This window comes from Vombatus ursinus, unplaced genomic scaffold, assembly GCF_900497805.2.
Source record: "Vombatus ursinus unplaced genomic scaffold, bare-nosed wombat genome assembly UNPS02014799.1, whole genome shotgun sequence".
NCBI lineage: Eukaryota > Metazoa > Chordata > Mammalia > Diprotodontia > Vombatidae > Vombatus > Vombatus ursinus.
In genome coordinates this window covers 44,328,554-44,350,353 of record NW_020954577.1, presented here as the reverse complement: position 1 = coordinate 44,350,353, position 21,800 = coordinate 44,328,554, and the positions used below count along the sequence as shown (strand labels likewise).

Sequence of the window (21,800 nt, the reverse complement as noted above, 5' to 3'; positions counted from 1 at the left end):
GTGGTTACGAAGGCAGAGTCAGAAACAACTGGGTGCAAAGCCTGCCTTGGATCCATACTGGCTGGAGGGTCCTGGCCAAGTCAATTAACCCCCAGTTGCCTCAGTTCACTCTCAAAGTCCCAGAGCTAAGAAGCAGTGGGTCAGCATTGGCAGAAGGAGCTTCCTACAACCGACAGACATCCTGGGCCAGGACACAAGATAACAAAAACAGCACAGGGCCTGGGGAGAGAACCCAAGCTTACCCAGGGAGGAGGGAGGTGGATGCCAACCTGAGACACCACAATGGGATTAAAGGACAGCTGGATGATTTCAGAACTGGCAAGCTAAAATGGTCCACTGAGCTTTACTTCCCCTTCCTCTCACAACAGAATTCTGAAAGTGACTTTACTTCCTTTCAAGGTTAAATTAAAGGAGCTACAGAAGAACATAGACACTTAACACAAAACTTGAATTAACTTTATTTCCCCTCTTCACAATGTGTCTGCATTAAACGAAGTAACCAAGTAAAACCAAATCTCCAAAGGACAAAACAACGTGTCAGAAATCCAGATCTATTTGTTTTTATTTTGTGAAAATGTTACAGTCATTTTTGTTGGTCTGTAAAAGAACCATCAGGGTCAAAAATGAGTTTTTATAAATCGAAAACAAAACCAAAAAAAAAACCCAAAAAAACCAAACATTCTACATTTTAGGAAGGAAAATCAGCAGTAACATTCTCACTGAAGGTTGTAAATTACATTTTTCTTCATAAAAGGTACATACTATTCCTCATGTTCCACCAAAAGCAGTGGTGTAAGTTATAATTTTTTTAATATAGATATGTATAAAACCCCCCAACTGGGACAGCTTGTGGTAGGAAGCACTTTCTTCCAAGGGCTGCAGAGAACTCCACATCTTCCTCCTCAAGCTGCCGGGAGCAGGTAAGGGCACGTGTCCCATACCCACTAGGTGTGAGCGTGTGTCTTGGACGGACCTGTCACAATTTTTAAATGAAGTAAGGAGCACCTCGCTAAAGTCAGAGTGTTTCATCAAATGTCGGAGCCTCTGAGGGAGGGATGTTCACCCTGGGCCAGTCGTGAGGTGGGAGTCACACATACACAAGGGATGTATGGACATCGGAAACTTTTAGAATAAGCCTTTTCCCCCTCTGTTTTCTTGTGTCAAGAGTTCAATAAGGTTCTTTTGCACAGCGTCCTCGGTGCAATTTCTAGAACTGCCAAACGATACCAATTTAGCCCTTGAGTGAACAGCATGCACAGTAGCTGCCCTGTTGGGACCCCAAGGAAGGCGCCACCGCCACCAATCGCCTTGACGTCGACGTAAAAAATGACGCGTGTGTGGTGGGAATGGCAGCAGCTTCTTTGTGGACAGAGCAAACCCTCAGAGAAACAGAAAAGTGTGCATTTGATGAAACATTCTTTACATCGAGAAACATGGAAATCAATATTATCCAAGGGCATCCCAGTTTCTAATAGCTGTTTTCAGATCTGTAACTCATTTCCTGATTGTGTAAAAAACTCATCCCAATTTACAATCTGCATTCTACATATTGCTGTTTAGGTGTCTCAGAGGAAGTGCAGGTCTTGTAAAAGAATTAAAAAAGAAGAAAAACGGACAAATTTGCATGTGCCAGGGACCAGATTCGAGGGTTCTTTGGTGCAGTTAAGTCCAAATTCTTGGCGTGGAAAGAGAGTATGTACCAATAAAAAAATCAAACCTGCTGCTAGACATTCACAGCAGTGCTCGGTCTTGCTTCACATTACAAATCTAAAACAGCTGTTCTCAATAAGCCAATAGTTTTAAATCAGACATTGCCTGAAAATTTAGTACATGAATCTGGACCAGTGATGGTTCTGTACCCTCATGTCGTTGTGAAACATGACTGGAGCTCAAGGCAAAGACTGGTTATCTCGAGGACAACTGCTCGCAATCAGCGCTCGCAACAGTCTCTTTTAAACAGTCTTCTTGGTGGGCCTCTTGCCTTTCTTTAAAAGTAGTTTATTTTTGATGTAGCCACGCTTCCTCTTGGTGGTCTGAAAAGCAACAACACGGGGAGTTAGTGTGGACCGCTCATGCTGCTGAAGGAACACATAGCTGCTGGGACCAGAACGGCCCCCGCACTCCCGGCACTTGTGACAATGCCTCTCCCTTTGCTGCTCCCAACTCTGACCTCAGGGGCTCGTCTAAGGCTGGCATCATGCAGCAGCCTGATCCAGAGCTCAGGCCACGCTGTGTGCCAGGAACTGCGCTAGGCTCTCCAGGAGATTAGATTCTATCGCCTTGGAATCCGATGATGCCTCAGCTCACCCTTTACTTGCCATGTGAGTCCGAGTAAGTAAGAATCATTCAGAGCTTTGGTTGTTCTTTCTGTAAAATGGGGGTACTCACAAAGCCAAATTAATTACTGAATGAATGTCCCAAGAAAAAGGGCTTCACGTACACCAAGTGTGATGGGGGCAGGGGCTGGCTTGGCTTGAAGACTCCAGGCTCCCCAGGGCACAGTCAGGAGGGCCACACATCACTGGAGTTTGCAGCATAAGAAAGTGCAAGCTGCCCAACCCTCCTCTGGGGGCCAGGACGGAGACATGCACTGTCAGACACAAGGCCCCCAGGAAACTCAAAAGGCACCTGCTGTGGCTGCCCTGACATCAGTGCTGTCTCCAGGTTTTGTAGATCGGCCTTTTCTCAGCCTAGAAGTCCACTAATCCCCAGAATCACTCTCTACAGCCATGCTCCAAGACGCCATTCTAAATACGCAAAAGCATCTTGTGCCCACCTGACAAGGCTGTGTCCTGGATGACCAGGAGCACATGGGCAATTCATTTCACAGGTCCCATAGTATAGTAGTGGTTGTTCCTTTACTCGTTACACTAATTACTCCAACGGACTTTATAGAATAAAGGGGCCATTCTGTTGGATTGTTCCTACTCTGTTCCCTTAACACTGGTAACAAACTATGTCGTGGGTGCCTGTGTAGATTCAGGTGTGATTTCAAAAGTTCCTTATCAGTGATGGGCTACCTGGCCCTTTTCTTGGGGCAGCAGTGCGGGGCACCTAGGGATACCAAACCTGAGGCATGTTATCTCAGTCCCTTTAGTGGGAGGGTGGGGTGAGAGCCTGGCCAGGAAAAAAGCTGGAAGGAAACCTTGCAACAGCTAAAGAAACACCTGAAAGTCATTAGTTCAAAATGGCTCCCCACCCTCACTGCCTTTTCCCTTTAACTAGTAGGAAGCACGAGGGAGGAGACCAGGAAGGGCCCTTTTAGATGTCAGTCCATCAACAATGCCAAGCCCCATTTGGAATCCTTTTCCATTTTATAAGTGATTTCTTAGTAAAACGGAACACACACACAATTTTTAAATAGGTGGGGCTTTGGATTATTGACTTTTTTATTAAACAAAGGTCATCTTTACAGATTCAGAATGGCACATCCAAAGCCCTCCTTCCCCACTGCTTCTCTCTTTTTGTAAAGGCAGATGAATGAGCTCGAGGGTGGGCATTGCATCTTGACACATCCCCCTAGGCCCAAGAGAGAAGCCATCAGCAGCTTTCCCTAATCCTCCTCTGTCACAGGCCTTCAAGTTGGAAGAGGTCCAAGGGCTCCCAGAAAGTAGGGGTTTATCATGTTGGTACTCACACCCCCAATGTCCAGCACCTGCAAGGTGTTTAATAAATGCTTGCTGATGCCCAGGGAGGGATAGTGATTTTCCCCAAATCCTCTGGGCACTAGTTAATACTAGGGACAGATGCAGGTGCAAACCCAGGTGCCAGCACACTGACCCTACTGCTCTTCCCACCACAACCCATCCACATCTTCTGACTGAACACATGGAAACTTTCAGGCCTGGAGTTAGGAAGACCCAAGTTCAGATTCAGCCTAGGACCCTTACTATCTATGCAACCCTGGGCAGGTCCCTTCAGCTGTTTGACTCTGTTTCCTCAGCCATAAAATCGAGATAGTAACAGCCCCTACCTCCCAGGCTTGTTTGAGGATCAAATGGACGATATTTGTGAGGTGCCTGGCACACCTATTATTAATTATTATCCTAAGGATTTGGAAGACCAGAGAATTTCTGTGTCCTCTCTCATAAGGGCTAGCATAAGTACCCGAAATCCCAAGATTTTTGGAAAAAACCCAATGCATGATTTTTAAAAATAAATAAGGCCCCAGAGGCCACTCATTAAAGAGTGTGGCAGATTTCCTTTTGATGGATTTAGAGCCGAAGTGCTCTCATACGAGGTGTGGGACCTGTTTGCCATTTCAGATCCCAGGGATCTCTGAGGCCGTCTACTCCACCCCCAACATTTTACACGTAAGGAAGGCCGGGCTGAGGGGGGTTCACGTGTTTAGGGGCAGGTCCTCAGACTCCCGATCCTACAGCTTCTCAGCACGTTTGCCCGCCGCCTCTCCCTTCAGATGGGCAATGATCTCCCCAAAAGGGGATTACAATAATCTTACTTTGATCATCTGACTGTTCACATCCCTCCCCATTGTAATGAGGCTTTCCAGTAATTATGATTCTAGACAAAGCTCCAGCCTCGTCTTCATGAGGGACAAGAGAGGAAGGCCGTGCCAAACAGAACGTGGAGTGCGTCACAAGGAAGTGAAGATGGAAGTTTATTTCACAATGGAGGGAGCAGCCCAACACCAAAAGAATACTCAGGTTTAATTCACTCTTTTATACAAAATGTCGCTGTTTCAGGCTTGGCATTTTAACTTTAAAACAGATTCTGCAAGAGGGATCCACAGGAAAACTAGGCAGCGCACCAGAGCTCCTGACACGAGGCTGCCCTCAGACAGGGTGGACGACATGAAGGTCACCGACAGGCAAGGGTGATACTAAACATGGACATTTGGCACGGAGAGATGAGTCATTTACCAGCGCCCAGACAAGCCGGACCCCACCTTTGTAGGATAATTGCCCTGGGAACCCACCTTCTTTGACAAATACTTCTGTTTGGACAAAATGTTGGTTACTCTAGGCTTGTGGTCCAGGGTCTCCCGGTTCTGCAGCTGCTTCACCTTGTATATCCTAACAAGCCAGTGCTCGGACGTAAAGGCTTCTTCCAAATGTTTGAATTTAATGTCCTTGTTGCCAATCTCAGCGTTACGTGTTCGGTCAAAACCCGGGGGCGTCCGAAAATCCAGCTACAAAATAAGGCATTCATGTCAGTGACCACAGTGGGAAAACAGTCAGGGTGGGAAAGGTACACTGCTCTTGCCTCAGTCAAAAACAAACATGTGCTCATTAACCCCAAAGACTAAACTTTCGATGAAAAGTCCACCTGGTGGTTTCTGATACTGGTTCAAAGTCTTGCAAAGACTGATTATGCTTTGGGAAAAGCAGAAGCAGTTCCAGAAACCTAAGAAGCCTTCCAGCCAGCTAAAAGCCCCAGCCCCACCCCAAGATGCTACCCTCCTTAGGGGCAGAGAAGCAATGACAGAACAAGATCCGGTCCAGGGGGTTTTAGTCTTTTGGGGTCAAAGACTCATTTGGCAGTCTGGGGAAACCAATCTTCTCCCCGTAGTAAACGCACAGCTAACAGATGTTTTTTTTTTTTTTTTTAAATACAGAAACTGATTTAGAGGAATTTAATAACAAATGTCCCAAAAATACTACCCCAAACCAAATGAATTCAAGCAGAATAAGAAGGCAGGTCTTCCGGCACCATGGGCTGGGACAAGCCACCCTGCTGGGCCGATTCAGTGACATGGACAGACCAAATGTGCCGTCATGGGCATCCTGGGGCTGGCTCAGGAAATTTAGAAACTCAAAGATAAAACTGATCAATATCTTTACCTAGTAGGGGGAACCCCAGGAGAAATGTCTAAGCACACCTGAAAAAGTATATAACCAAGTGCCTATCTGGCTTCCACCAGATTTTCAAAGCCAAAAGGAGGTGGAGAACAAAATGCAAACACACCTCAAGACCCAGGTGCGTTCTAATCTTATCCTAGTGACACCATTTTGAAAATGGATGGAATTGGGTTTCAAAGTAAATTAAGACATGCACTTTCAGACACAAGGCTCCCAGGAAACTCCTCAGGGTGTTAGGTTACTAGAATGCACTAGAAAAGGCAGTAAATTAAGGTCTGATGTGTCAGTTGCATCCCCTCAGTGAGGTGGATGGTTCTCCCGGTCTCAAGAGGAATCTCTTTAGTGACTTCTCACCTTGGCTCATTGAGACGTGCACCTGGGGGGGTGAGGAGTCCCTGAGAAAGTGTCTGCTCCCCATCTCTCACATGATGCCTGAAATGACCAGCTGTGGGCCCCAGGCAGGGACTGTCCAGGGTCTCAAAGAGAGTCCTCCACAGAGGCAGGCCTCAAATCCAGGTCGCATGTCCCCCCCCCCCCCCCCAACTTTGTCTCTGGCACAGCCGTCTCCAGGAACAAGTCAGCAAGGCTGACTTGGAGAATGGATTCTTTCCCAGGAAGGTATGGCTTCTCTTCCTAGTTTCAAGCAAACGACCCCCAGTCCAGCCCATTCTGGATTGTCCAGGACCCCCGGGGGATCAGAGATCAGACACATGAAGTCCTGAGGTGACCTGAGCCCCACCCCGCCATAGCCTTCTTCCCTAGCATGCCCAAGATCACCAAGCTTACTCCTGAGTGCTGCGTCCTAGGTCTCCGCTCCTTTCCACTGTCCTCTAAAAGCCAACACTGACAGGAAGATAAAATCATGAAGCCCCTGGACGATGGACATAGTTAAGTAACTGGCTGCCCAGGGAAATGTCCCACCATCTGGCAGTCAGCCTTCTCTGTTTCACTAAGATTGAGGGCTGTTAACATTTCAGAACTCAACTGCAGACCCAGCATTCTAGTGCTAATCTGGGGAGCATCTGCAGCCTAACAAGAGAACAAAGTTCCCCTAAATAGGAATCTCTGCCAGGACTCTACAGCAACAGGAAAAACATGGATTGATTTTTAGCAGCTGGATAGAGCTCACCTCACAAATGAGAAGCCTGACCAGGAACAGACTACTACACCAACATTCAGTTTTGAAAATGTCCTTCTCCACAACTACAGATCATAAAATAATGGGCAATCCCACTCACCTGCATTTCTCCAAATCTGTAATATGACATTTTATACATGAGGCAGTTCAGTAAGGTCGGAGACCCTGCCTTGTCTACCCGAAACTCTCCCTGTGGGGTGAAGTAGTCACTTTCCTGTAAGGGAGAATAAAGACATTTCTGTGTCAGCACAGCTCCACTCTGAGAACCACCCATAACTCCCTTTAAAATAATCTCTCTTCAAATACTCGGTCTGATCCAACAAGATAACGTGTGCAAGACTCTGGGGGGATACAGCAGGTCAGTCTGCACACGTGCACACACACACTCTCCCTCTCCCTCTGAGACAGAGCACAACTCCAGTGAACAGCTAGTAGGCTGGTTTGTTAGGATGTAGAAGGTTTGAAGGACAGAGATGGGCTTGGTATCACAATTCAAAAATCCGCACTTAAAATCTGGTACGTAATAAAGTCACGATGGTAAAACACCAATCAAGGCAATCCACACGTTAAACAATCCTTTAAAGTTGAGACAGTGAAAGAAGAATGAGATGGCCTCGAGCCCTGAATTTCCCTTTTTCTGTCAAGGCGCCTCCCCACCCCATTCTTATTCTCTCACCCCACTTATCCACCCTATTTCCCAATCTCATGGCTGCTTCCTTTACTCTATCTCCTGCACCCACCTCTTCCTGAGTTACGGCTCTCCCTCCCTCTAGTCCTGCCCTATTCTGGTCCTAGGCTGCAAGCTACCTTCCCGTCACACGCCAGTCCAACTGGCCACCTTGGCATTCCCCACATCTCTGGGCATCAGCCCTAGTGGCCATCCTTCATGCAAAATCTCACAGGCTTAAGCACCACCTTCTAGCCAGGCTCGTCTTCTCCCCACCAAGATCTTCATGCGTTTATTTTTAGGGTCAGTGAACTAGCCTTTATCAAGCACCTACCATGTGCTAGGCACTCTTTAGCTGCTTCTGTCTGTATGAGCCAGACCACAGGTGACACTGCAGTCTAAGGGCCAAACCCAGACCCTGCTGTTTATGTACAGTAAGACCTACAAACTAAAGAGTTTATTTTTACATTTTTAAATATAACCACATGCTTGCAATGAAATGGTCCAGGCTGGAGGTAAAATGAAGGCCCCACCCTGGTTGGTGGAAGGAGACAAGATGTGAGAGACTATGAAATACTCAGGACTCACAAACCACCTACGTGTGCTTGGGGGCCAGGGGCCAGAGAGGACTGAGGTTTCAAAGCCGGGTGACAGGAAAGCCCTCCCTCCTGACCAGGCCTCGTGTCTGTGCTGGGATCGCTCACACGCCGGCTGGGGCGGCTCCCTCATTTTGTCGCTTCGAGCCATGGCAGGTGCCCAATAAACACTTGTTGACTGATTCACCAGTAATTCCTCAATCTCACATATTTCTAATTGGTTTCTTACCCGAATGTCTTTCGGATGCTCCCCTTCAGCTATTCTGACCATCCAGAGAAACTTATTGATATCATCACCAGAATAACCAATGACTCCTCCAAAAATAATCAAAACATAATCTACATCCAGGCTCCTCATGATTTTATAAGCAGCTGTTTCATTTGAAGACATGGCTTTCCCGACCTAGACCATATGTTTTAAAAAAAAAAGTCATTTAGGTTGGCTCTGGGGGGTTCAAAATCATTTTTATTTTATTGTCCAAACCCTTCACATCTTAAGTCTTAGAAAGTCTGACAGAAACTGAGTTCTAGGCTGAGGAACAATTCACCTAGATTAAGACTTAGGTTGTCATTTGCACACACGCACTTGGGGAACCCTCCTGCATATCCTCCCTCTGCCCAGCCCGAGTGGACCCTGGGTCTGGGAGATGGGCTTATCCCTAAGCCCACCATACTGGGTGCTTGTCCATTGGTTTGCAGCACGAGTGTAATGGCAAGTTTCTTTGCTACAGTATATGGTGAGAACACAATTTCCAGACTCAGGATTTATTAACACACAAATAATTTTCAAAGCTCATCACCCAAAGAAAGCTATCAATGGCACTTCCAACATGCATGTTCTACCCGCTCTTGCCCACACTGACAGGAGTCAGGGCAATGCCCAGCCCTCCCCTCCACGTAAATGGGCAGAATCAGGGAAACTCGGGGGCCTGTCACCCAGGACTCCCGTGTCACAGAAAACCCTTACCAGTGCAATGTGGCTATTATTCCATGTGTTGTTGTCGACCAGCGTCGTCCTGTTGGCCATGCCGGCGATCTGGTAGCCATAATCCCACCAAGACATCACTCGAGCGTGTTCGTCGGTGTTCTGCCTTAACCAATAATACGCTTCTCGGAAATCGTCCAGTATGTTCCTGGTGCTGAAAGGAAACGGCCACGTGCTTTCAAAGCGATCAGGATGGGACGAGCACAAAACCGACCCACCAAAGACTTGGGAGCTGAGGGGCTCGTCACAAGGCCCTTCCCAGGACCGCTGGGGCCCTTCTCCAGGGACACCCCCCCCCCCGTCCCCGCCCAGTGGAGGCCCTATAGCCTTACCCGTCATGGTTGTAAGAGGCCAGCACTATGCTGGGGCTGGAGTAAGCGTTGCTCGTTACCCACGTACAGTGAACGGCAAACATCATTAACAGCATCAGCATCAGCATGGTGACGATGCTTTTGATGTTGGGCCCCAAGCCTTCTTCGGTTTTCTCCTGCTCAGATACGTGTTTCCTCACTTTTCCTGCCTGAGGATACACAAAATTATTTCTACGAACTTATTTTGCCTTCTTGGTTTGTTAAGATGCCGCCCTTATTTCTATTTATCAGAAATTTATGTCAAAACAAGGCAGCGTAACCCCTCATCTTCCCCCAAATATTTTACTCCCCCCATCACTTTAACAGAAGCTCTGAAGTAGCTTTAAGGCAAGAAGCCCTGTCCCCTTGCCCCCCTCCCACAGAAAAGCAGCAGCCCCAAAGCAGATTCCATCCCACGCCATCTCCACACCTGTGTGCAGGCACCTCATGGGGGACTTGTTTCAGTAACAGAAGCTTCAATGCCCCTTTGCAAGAGCACGGCACACTTCATCCTCTTGAGGAAAAAGGCAGTTGCTTACCATTAACTATACGCCCCCAGCTCTACACACCCAATCCAAACCAACACGTGGACTTGGCCTTTATGGGGGTCACGTACCAAGGAGACGAGGAGCCTGGACTTACAGGCTCAATGTGAAATGTAAACTACCAAGAGGAGCAGACAACGTTCCTGTCCCACCCCTCCCACTTGATACCGATGTTCTAGTGGGAGGGAAGACGCTAACTTAGCAGCAGCAGAAGTTCACCCCAGTCAACAGAAAGCTGTGCTCTACGTACACCCCCCCAGACAAGCTCCCATACATTAGGGAATCCTTCCCTTTACAAAGATAAAACTCACCTGCCGCCCAGGAGACGATGTGGGTTAGGCTTCAGTTACATTACAATTGACAACTGTCTTGTTGATACATTGGACTAAAACCAAATATCAACAATTTTTAATAAAACTTCACTCGAGACATTTTATCACCTATCAAACCTGAGTAAGATCTTTCAAATATGATCTTAAAACAAACACTGACTATAACCCTTGGGAACCAGCATTTGGTCAAATGCCCTTAAAATGGTTCCCTGTGTCAATCTGAGCGAATGAAAAGCCATCCCCGGTATTATCCCCACTTTCTGGGCGTGTCCATAAGAATCAGTTTCACTTGAGATCTCCTACCTTGTCATATAAGTTTCCTGGGTTTCTTTTGTCGTCTTCGTCACTGCTGTCTTCCACGGGTGGGTTTTCCCTTTTCAGGTCATCCCCCAGATAGTGCTCGAAGACATTGGAGAAGGCGATCGCAGAGAGCATGCAGACCACCGGGGTCAAAGTCAACATCAGGCGTACCATCACCCCAGCAAAATAGACGGCGCTGATTGCATATAGAGCCACTGGGATGAGACAGGTTTATTTTTAATCATTAGAAAGTATGAAACAGCTTTTAGACAGTAATTAAAAGACCAAAAATTCCTCCAAAGAATTGTTTCTTCTTTAATCGCCAATACTGGCCAATAATGAACAACCACTGCCATAAGCCATAACTTGTTAGGGACTTCAGTCATTAACAGGCCGATGCCAGGCAAAGATTTCAGTGCTGTTACCTGGGAGATGGGGATCCCTTCATTCACATTTGTCAGCAGTGATGGATTTTCTAAGACTGTGATGCTTTTACAGGAAAATGCACTTATGTAAGACATCACAAGGCCCAGTCAGTAAGTGCCCAATCCCCTGCAAATCCTCCATGGAGTAAAGCTTATGCTAAGAGCAATAAACAAAGTGGAAATGATGCCATTTGTTAAGTGAAATCTGCAGTGCCTCCAAGGCACTAGTGAGAGACCTGGAGGTTTTAAACACATTCTGGCAGGGCGCAAACACCTGGACACCACATGAAATCACAGAAAAGTGACTTTTATGGGCTAAGGCTGACGTTCCAGGTCTGTGATACCATCTTCTCTTGAGCCACGAGTGGAGCCCACTAGGGCACTTTCCATCCCTTGTTGTAGACTTGGGTAGGATCACAAACTGGAGCTACAAGAGCTCTGAGAAGCCACACAAGTCCTAGCCCCACTCCTTCCACCAGTCCCCCTTAACTAAGGCTCGGAACTAGGGTTTTTCCCATCACCTGTCCCCCTCCCCCCTCCTAGCCAAGGCTAGGCCCAGCGTTCTCTAGCTCGGCTCTTCCCATCAGGTGTCCTCCAGTCTTGCTGCCTTTCGGGGGAAGCTCCGTACACCCTGACCAAAGACCTCAGGCAGGCGAAGGCTAAGGCTGAGGCTGACCCCCAGGGTCCTCAGACGCCATGACAGGTGTGCTTCCCTTAGAAGGGGCTGCCTGGACACCAACACCTGGATTGGGAACGATGCCCAACATTCCAGGCTATAACTTGTGACTCTCGTTAGCTAAAAATGCCCACGGTCTTGCTGCCTCATTTTATGATCCCGTGCCCAAGAGAGCACTCTGCTTAAAAGCAGACCTCATTCAGTTTGACACAAATATTTTCTCCAACAAGACATTCGAGGTATGTGCTGTAGCCTTGTTTTACAAACTGCTTGGTGTAGCTGTCATGGATCTTATTTAGGTGGGTATATTCCAAGTTGTAGACAAAGTTCTGGAAATTTAAGCCAGAACTTTACAATCTTAGACACAGACCACAGAGCAAACTGCTCAAATTTCTAACATTATTATGTAAACAAAATGAAAATGTTGTGAGGCAAAAATGAAATAATGCAAAAAACAAGGCAATTGAGACAATGTTAGAAAAATGGTTGATAAATATGTAAAGCATATGCTGGTAAACCACAGCCATTATCAGTACTGAAGCCATCTTGGTCAAAAGCAGCGAAACTACTTTTAAATCACATTAAAATCATTCTCAACTTCAGATCATCTGAAATTGCCTTGATTTTTATTATTGAGATGGAAGCAACCTGGTCACATTATGCTTTTAGTACTCACAGATAGTAATAAATTATTAAGTGGTACCATTTGTTCAAATATTATAGAATTTACTTCCTGCTCTCAAGTAAGGGCTGAGCTATTATATTAACTTCTATATACCAATTCAGTGCTTAGTAATATAAACAGAATTATAAAAATACAACTACTTTTAACATTGGATTTTTAATCTCAAGTACCAAAAATTTAAACCATATAACAAGGGAGAATTTTGCCTAACTGCAGAAGATTGGATTTACGAATACAAACTTCATCAAGGAAAAAAAAACAACAAACCCAGGCAATTATTTCAAATCAAAGTATTTCTAAACATTTCTCTTACCAAACACTCTTTCATCGTTGATATTTTTGATACAAAACCAGAGGCCTGCGGGGAAGGTGCACACGAGAATGTGGAGATCAAAGAAGAAGGATACCCATGTTGTAGGCTGGTGTTCAGATACTGAGGCAATGATTGGAATGTGTATTTTTGCATACCTAGTTTAAAAAAAAAAAAAGGCAGCATGATTTTGAAATGCCCCAAATGGCTTTCCTCCTAGATCAAAGCATTTCTTTTCCTAGTCTTAGCTCGCTGCTGAAGCAATGCTCACTACAGTGTAAAGAGCGGGCTTCTAAGCAAGGCCGGCTGGCTAAAGACCGGCCCTCTTACTGTCCCCAGAGACTCTACTACTTTGTGTGCTCAGGAGCTGACATGACTTGGTAGATGAATGTGTGCCTCTACGGGAGCTTCTACTCCTGACGTCACAGGTTCTCCTCCCATTACAGACTAGTCAGGGGCCTCGTTACACAGATGGCCCGGTGAGCTCAGTCCAAACTGAGGAAAACCATGGAATGCCATTCAGGAGCACCCACAGGGACCAGTCGGGGAGGGGCTCTGATTTCCAATGAACTGGACAAATACAATCTCGCCCAAATACAAGTTCTGCTCCCTCTGTCTGCCTATGAAATAAAAGCTCTGCACCTTATTAAGTGCCTTCCAACGGGCTTCAATGACCTTTCTGTACTTTTTACAAGCAGATGTTAAAAGGGATGTTACATAGCCATGGAGTAAAAAAGATTACGTAAATAAGGACTGAAATTTATAGCACTACCCCAAAAAGACAGCAACATGAACTGGACATGAAATGAATTAGAATAATTCCTCTATAAAAGCACAAAACCATGACCTGATATGTTGTAGGTCACTACACAAACATCAAGTCAACAAGCCTGAGAGCAGAGTCTGGTGGAAGAGGCGCTGGACGTGGCCTCTAAGAACTGTGTTTCTTGTCTTGTCTCTTGTCACCTTGTCCCAAGGTGTGTCCCCTGCCTCTGGGCCTCAATTTCCTCATCTGTAGAATGAGGTTGATCCTAAGGTCCCCGCCAGCAAGAGACCATATGAATCACCAAAGAGTCCTCCAACAGCTACTCGTCGTCCGTCTGTTTTCCAAGAGGACCAATTACATCATGGGTGATGTCTCGACTCGCTCATGAACTGGATTTTAAGTGAGGCAAAAGCTGCACAAAGTCATCAGCCTCATTCTCTCTTCCAGAGACGTCAAAGTCCAGTAGCAAGGTGAAAGTCAAAATGATTGGTGATGGCCCAGGATGCAGTGCCTGCTGCAGCCTCTTTCACACCACTGGAACAAATTGTTCTCATCTGCCCATTCCACCAGGGGACATCTTCACATGCTTGGGGCAGACAAGCCCCTAGCTCACTGAAGGGTTTCAGGCCCATCGGTTACTCTCAACCTGATTTAGCCCATTTGCCGAGACGGTTTTACTGGGGTGCGACTGCTACGCAGGCTACGGCCTCCTGGAGCCACAAGCTCGGCAAGCCCTCACGCCGGAGGTGCTACTCCGTAACCCCATACACAAGGGGTACTTAGGGACTCCAGGTACTGTCTGAACAGTATCAATAATCCATGTCTCCTATTTAATTTAAACCAGGCACTGTCCAGCAGCACTGCAGAGGCGAGCAGAAAAGGCTGGAGTTGTTCTACAAGCTCTTTTGTTGAAATTGATATTGTCTAGATCACAAGAGTTGAGGGACTATTGGTCTACAAGATCACCACTGTACCTGAACCTGGCAGAATGTGCGTGCAGTTAAGGGGACATGTTATCCACACTGATGAATTAAGCCAAAAAAAGGTCTGCTCAACAAAAACTAGTCATTGCAAAGCCCTGCTACTACTACTTACTGTCGTCTGATAGAATTTACTTTGTTTTACAATCCACTCAAAGAAAAATGGCAGAGATATGGTTTAAGAATTGAAAAAGGTCAAGGAATAAGTTTACACGGAAAAGCAAAGAAACTAAAAGCAGGTGTCCTAAATGGAATTTTATTTATCCTCTTCTTAACTGTCCACAAAAGTTTTAACTACAGTGGAATTTTTTTAAGAGTCTCAGGAACTGCACAAACATTCCCCAAGTTGGTTGGTCAGTAACACTACACGTGCTGGGTGCACATATCAGGGAGGCAGGCTGGCAGCTCTTTAGCGCACAGCTGTTGCCCCACACCTTCCCCCAATTACTCAAGGACAACACTCTATAGAAAAGCCAGCTGCCGACCTACCTGGAGGTGGTGAGTATAGCTAAGATATGTTTTCAGTCTCTCCTTCTCTTGAGAGAGTTATAACCTTTTTATATTTCTTTGTAAATTCAATACTTTAAAATAAATATCATGACATCATTTCACCTCATCTTTACTTACCCAGTGTCCCACAGTGAATAAAATCTGCCACTCCATGGTGCAATATAACCTAGAAAAGTAAAAAAAAAAAGAAAAAAGAAAAAAGAAAAAAAAAATGAGTTAAAAACAAAAACATCGGTGGTTTTAAAAACTTAATTATTAATAAAGTTACTTTATTTTATTTCTGGAGGGACACACCTATGGTCCTAAGTTATATGGCTGGCACTAGAGCAAAATAAGGTCTATGGCTAAGTGATACCATGTGTGGAAAAATGGAGAAACCAAGAAGCACACGTCACAATGCCGAGACTTCAGAGCATTCAGTCCCTCCACTGATGAAGACCGTGATTCTCCCACACTCAGGAAGAATCTCAGTTTACTACCTGGTGGGGGGTCTCCTTTCTCGATGGGGACCTGGCAGAGGAGCGCTCAGATGTGCTGGAGGAGAACTGGGAGAGAGAGAGAGAGGGAAGAGACTTTGAAGGAGGAGGGGGAATCATCCGTGTCCATGGCTGCAGAGAGGTCAGGGAGGAGGAGGAAGAGAAGAGGTCACTGGACTAGGCAGCTGAGAGCCATTCTGGTGCAATGGTAATGCTGAGAGGGCTAAGAAGAGAGGGAAAGGAGAAGGAAGACGCCTCTTGGGAGCAGAAGAGATACAGGGCGACAGGTGCCGGGGATGGAAAGGTGCAGTGGGGGGTTCTCTGCATGGGGGAGACTGACCGTAAGTGGGAGAGTGGGGGGATCTTCTCCTAGTCCCCATGATGTTTCAGAGATGACTGAGAATCACTCAGCGGTCACGCCTTCTCGTCCTCTCAGGGCCTTCACAGCCCCGTCCCCCCACTGAACTGCATAGCCTTGGTCCCCGTGTCTTCCTTGCTTCTCGTTCCTCCGTTCTGCTTCATCTCCCTCCCACCCCCTTTCCTTTGCACTAGCTGTGCCCCACGCCTGGAATACTCTCACTCCTCAACTTTATACACAAAGATATTCCCGCTCGCCCTAGATATCTGTATCCTCTTTCCAGGAAAAAAAGAATACATGTTGAATCCACAGGGCACATATTTTGTACGTCCCCATCCTCTTCCTGAACAGGTGAGCTTCTTGAGGTTTCAGGGGCTGGCCAACATAGTCGGCACGGCCTGACTCAAGGACCCTTTCCTGTTTCTCTTGAAGTTCGATTCCTGGAAGCCAGCTGTCCTCCTCTCTTCTCTTCTGGCAGGGCACAAGACTCTGTTTTCTCCCTATGTCCTTCCATGTCCCAGAGAAAGAAGCCTCACCCCTCCTGACACGCCTCTTGGCTCCAGCTTTCTCAGTCCAAGCTCTGCCCTCCCTTGAGCGTGTCACACCTGGGCTCTCCCTCCCTCCACTACCTGCCCTTCCTCCTCTTTAGGCTCAGGGCAACACCTACGCGTGCGGCGCTTCGGACAGCTCTCTTTACCCTTCCCCAGGAATGGTTTTGTTAGAATTTCATTCTTGAGGGGAGCTGACCCCCCTCCCCCAATCTCACATCTTAGATTCTGCTCCTAACTTTTCTCTGCTTTCTGAAAATGTAGGGCACAGATCTAACAGGCTTTCCACTCCTATCACCAATTTTCAATTTTCAAATGTATCCGGAATTTCCCTCCAATCATTTCCACCCCACCAACCAGTTAATTCTTTATTATAAGAAATCAGATTCCAGAATAAGATGTCCCATTGTAAGCTTCTTTATCTTTAGAAAAATGAAATGACTACAGCAAGTAAAGAAATCATAGCTAACTACACTCACAAAAAGTAACAATGAAATTAGGATAAGAAAGAAACTCCTTTTGAATCAACTATCTCTGATGACAGGCTGAGTGGCAACATGGCAGTAGGCAGAGAACTTGGCCTTGGAGCCATGAGGCCTGGGCTCAAGTCTTGCCTCTGACCCATCCACGCCAACACTCTTAAGACCAGAAGCTGAAGGCAAGGTGTCACCCTGGACTGGCTGAGAGTTTCTTCATCTGAGCGATCCGTTACCAGTGAAACGACAAGTCCAGGCCCTGGCCCTGTCCTCAGCGTGATGATCAAAATGCACAAACAAGGAAGGCAAAGGCTTTAGGCCAAGAGCCATTCCCCAACAGATAATCAAATGGCCTAGAGCTCCCTCATAACTGTAGCCTATTGACATTTAGATGGAAGATGATGCAGATCAATAATGAGCAATGCAAATCACAACATGGCAAACCCAGCAAACTGGCAAAGATGACGTAAGATAGAAACGGTCATGTTGGCAGAAACGTGGGAAACTAACACACTAGTTACGGAGCTGTAAACTGGTCCAACCATTCTGAAAAGCAATTGAGTATTACAGTGAGAAAACGACTGAAATGTCCGTACCACATAACCCAGTGACTCCATGGATAGTCACACATACCCTCAAGCAGATCAAAGGCCAAAAAACCAAAATATTAATTGTAATACTTCTGTGGTAGCAAAGAAATGAAAACAAAGTAGATGCTTATCAACTGCGAGTGGAAAAACAAATCATGGTACAAGAATATAAGGGAATATTACGGCACCAAAGAAATGACAACTATGAGGAATTCAGAAGCAGGGGAAGAGACATGTTTTTTCTAAAAGAAGGAAAGGTTCATTGGGTGGAAGGGAAATATATTAGGAAATGAAGATGGAAAAACAGAAGGCAACAATTTTTAAGATGCTTAGCTGATTTAGCAGATCAAATCCCCACTACTATGACTGGCTTGTGACGTGTGTGTGTTTTTTTTTAAGTTTCCTTTTCTGTCTACATGGTCTGTTAAATACTCATTATTTCTGCTCCTGCCTCTAAATACTGCCCACCGTGGCTCCCTGATACAGTCGGAGTTAAACTATGGAAGGCTGAGAACACCAGGCTCCAGTGTCCATACTTTAATTGGTAGGTAACAGTAAGGCACTAAAAATTTAGAAGAGGGATATAAGAAGGTCAGAGCTGCATTCTAAGAAGATTACGATGCATGATAGTAAAGACTGAACTGGAAATGGGGGAGACCAAAGTCAAGATGTTACTATAATAGTTATTCTGTCTAAGAAGTGAAGAAGGCTTTAAGGTGGTCACAGTGATTGTGCAAAGAAGGGAAGAGATTTGAACTGCTGTTGAAATGAAAAGGGCAGGACTTAGCAACTAGACTGGGGGTTGCAGGGGCAAGGGAAGAAGGGAGAGGGAAGTGTCAGGGTAATGCCAACACCGCAAGCCTGGGGGAACAATTTCAGTGGAGCGGTGGCGACAGAAACTAGGCTGTAGAGGGAGTGGGCAGTTTCACAATTTCCTCTTTTGGGGACTGGGTAGTTAAGGGAAGGTTTTTTTTTTACAGGCTAGGGAAGGCATGGGCATGTCTAGGTACACTGAGGAGTCAACACTCACAGGAAAGGAGCCAGTCTGGGAGACAACAGATAAAGAAAATCATTGAAGGTCTGAGGCTGCCAAGGAGAGAACAGGGGATGAGATGTGACTGAGGACCGCAATGGCTCAGGAATAACAGATGACGCTTCTAGTATTTTAAGGTTTTCAAAGCACTTGGTATTCACGTTATCTCATTTTGTTCTCACTGTTACATTAAAAATAACTCCATTTTGCCTTCACCCACCATTCTGGGAAGCTAAGTTGCAGGTACTTGTGAGTCACCTGATTTTGGAGAAGTCACAAGATGACTCCCCTCCCCAAGGTCACCCAACTTCAGGAATGTCACCCAACTACCCCTTTCCTTCTCATCTCAGTGTTTCCCCATACCCTCGGTCCAGTAATCCTATTTTTCACTCCCTCCAAACCATATATTAATTGTGTAGAAACCAAGCTCTGGGGTTCCTGACCATCAAAAGCCCGCACTCAGATGCGTTGCTAAATAAATTGTTTGTCTGGATGAAACGCCGTTTCTTCCCCATACCGCCCCCCCCCCCCCAAGGCCATGAACGCAGCTCTGCAGGTATCACCGCTGCCTTACAGATGAGGACCCCAGAAGTTCAGAGAGATTCAAAGACTGGTCCACTGTCACCAGGTTCTCCACAGTTCAAATCTATTGTTCACCTGACTATTCCAAGAAGACTTCAACAAGTTCTGCATTAACCTTAGCAAAGAGGAGGCGGGGGGAGGATGGAGGATGACAGAGAGGTTTTGAACAGTAGAAGAAATTCATGTAAATCTTTTCAATGAATTAAGGATCAAAGTGACATGCTGAGAACCAAGTGAGAGTCTTGAAAAGAGAAGTTCTGGAATACCAATCGTAGAAAACGAGATTGATTAAGAAGTAAATTATGAGATTACTGCTGCAGCAGTGAAGGAGGAGAAGGGGATGGGAGGAATGATTTAAGATTAATGGGGAAGAGTGGAGTCCCAGGTGCAGTCACTGATGGAGAGGCAGGGAAACAAGGTGTGGGCACAAATGATGGGCTGGGGTAAATGGCAGAAAACTGAGCAGCCTAAAGGAACGAGGAGGCAAAGTCCAGCCACTGCAAGAGTCCTGACCAGAAGCCTCCGAATTGAGGGGACTGGAGAAAGAAAAAGCTCCCAAAGGAAGTGCTTCCAGTGGAGAGGTCACAAAGTCACTGAAGAACGTAAGTGTCTGTGGGCAGAAGACCCAGCCAGTCTGGAAAAGGTCATCGTCTGCTAAGGAGTGACTCAAATTCAATGAGACTTTGGATCTGACTCCAATTGGATCCTAGAGATTTCTTCTCCCCTTTAATAGAGATAACCTCTGATTGTGAAGGAGGACCAGAGAAGCCACAGAGGAGTGCTCCTGGGCAAGAAAATCTGAAGAGCAGACAGACGACACAAGCTCCGACTGGGAGCAGGGCTGCATTCCCAACATGGCCTCTGCAGACGGCCGGCACCAAACACATATGTGAAGGGAGGGAGAGCCAGCCTGGGGGATCTGGAACCTCGACATGAGAAGGCAGGAGGGGACATACGGCACCCCAACTTCTGCTGGATCTGCAGGGAGGCTGACAGATTAACCCTCTGCACAGCCTGAAAGGGGGAAATGGATTGGCATCCAAGAGGGCCAGGAGCCCGGCCGTGCTTGCCCTCACTCTCGGGGCCCTCCCCGCCTTTCCTTCTTTGCTGTCCTGACTCCTCTTCTTCATCGGTGACTCCCTCCCTAGGACCACCATCTTAGGAAGCAACCAGACACACTTTGTGCCCCACTCTCTCCAGACTCTACCTCCTCCCTACTTGCAGACTGCTCCCTTCCCACACCCCACCCCCAGACTTGCTTTCCAGCATCCCTGGGTGTGTTGTCCTCCCCCACTGAACTATAAGCTCCCCGAGGGTAGGACTGCCTTGGTTGCTCTGTTGGTGTGAACAGTGCCTGACGCTCAGCAAGTATCCAATATTTCACTGAGCTCTCTTCCACTTCTCTAGAGACTAAGGAGTATCCCAGGCCTGTCCCTGTCCTGGTACTGTGACGCATGTGGACTCTACAGCTCCCCAAGGGTAGTGGGGCCCAGCACTGGGGGGAGGGGCAAGGACACTCTTCCAGATTAGGAAAGGTCTTGGCCATGAGCAAGACTTTTCTTGTGTTAAATAAAATCTTTTCTACTACCTCCCAGTCCCTCAAAACAAAAACTTCTAGGAATAAAGAGGGGCTAGTGTCCCTGAGAAGTGGTCCGCCCAGGTTGTTTAGTTCTGGGAGCCACATTTTAGAAGGCCACCAAGCGCAGAAGGCCTTCCAGTTTATAGCGTACAGCAGATCACTTGGGACATGACAGCTATCTTCCAGCATCTGAAGGGACTGTCACCTGAAAGATGCATTAGAAGTGTTCTATTTTAGGAATAATGAATGGGTGCAATTTCAAAGACTCCAAGTGAGGTTTCATGCCGGCTGTCCACAAGAGGACAGAGGTGGCTGAGCTGAGGCTGTGAGAGCATCTATTGAGCGTGTCATAGACGGGATTCTTCTCCAAGGAAAGGTACGACCACACGGTCCATGAGATCACTTCCAGCCCTGATGCCACTCACCGGTGTAAGTCAAGTAGATCACGCTCAGGAACACAGCCCCTGCAGCGAGGGACACTCCCAGGAAGAAAAGGGTCTGAAACTCCTGCTTTGTCAGTCTGTCTCTGAGATACTGGAGGAAGGCATATGCCTGGATCAGTGCAAAGACACCTAAAGAAAAGAGAAAATGTGTTTATGTGCCGGTACCACTCGAAGGTGAAGGAGTCAGTTTCCTAAAGTACTTTCTAATAAACCCATTTAAAAACACCTTTCCACAGGCTCTATCTAGGGTTTTAAAAAAAAATGTATCAAAAACTTATTTTGACCAAAATTAAGACTGCCTTTGGAATCTGTTAACAACTCCAGCTCTACCAGCAAAGAGAAGGAGAGTCTCATCTACCCATTCTGATGCTGCTCTCCAGAAAATCCTGTAAGAGCCAGGCAGATTCCTTTTGCTCCTAAAATTAATCTCTGACTCCTCTGTGGATGTATACAGGTTAACATCCATTGAAAACCAGGCAAGATAAATCATGCTTTGAATGCAACAATCCCATTCCCCACATTAAATGCTTCCCCTCTACAACCTTCAGTGAGATGGTAGTTAAGAAAATGTACATCAGAAAACAAAGCCCCTTAGATTCGCTTTGTTTTAGTAGAAAAGAAGATGGATCTT

The 21,800-nt window shown here is 46.5% G+C and overlaps 1 protein-coding gene across 1 annotated transcript in view; it reads right to left on the bottom strand.

The window, feature by feature from the left end:
• Positions 1-537: 537 nt before the first annotated feature.
• Positions 538-21,800, bottom strand: part of STT3B (STT3B, catalytic subunit of the oligosaccharyltransferase complex) — a 94,472-nt gene continuing 73,209 nt past the window's right edge. Inside the window, exons 7-16 of the mRNA XM_027872256.1 lie at positions 21,152-21,298; positions 15,202-15,250; positions 12,832-12,986; positions 10,736-10,947; positions 9,538-9,725; positions 9,188-9,359; positions 8,450-8,623; positions 7,058-7,171; positions 4,937-5,149; positions 538-2,033 (exon numbers count right to left, since the gene is read on the bottom strand). Coding sequence (XP_027728057.1) covers positions 1,953-2,033; positions 4,937-5,149; positions 7,058-7,171; positions 8,450-8,623; positions 9,188-9,359; positions 9,538-9,725; positions 10,736-10,947; positions 12,832-12,986; positions 15,202-15,250; positions 21,152-21,298 — 1,505 coding nt within the window. The 3' untranslated portion in view covers positions 538-1,952. The remainder of the gene's footprint in view (positions 2,034-4,936; positions 5,150-7,057; positions 7,172-8,449; positions 8,624-9,187; positions 9,360-9,537; positions 9,726-10,735; positions 10,948-12,831; positions 12,987-15,201; positions 15,251-21,151; positions 21,299-21,800) is intronic.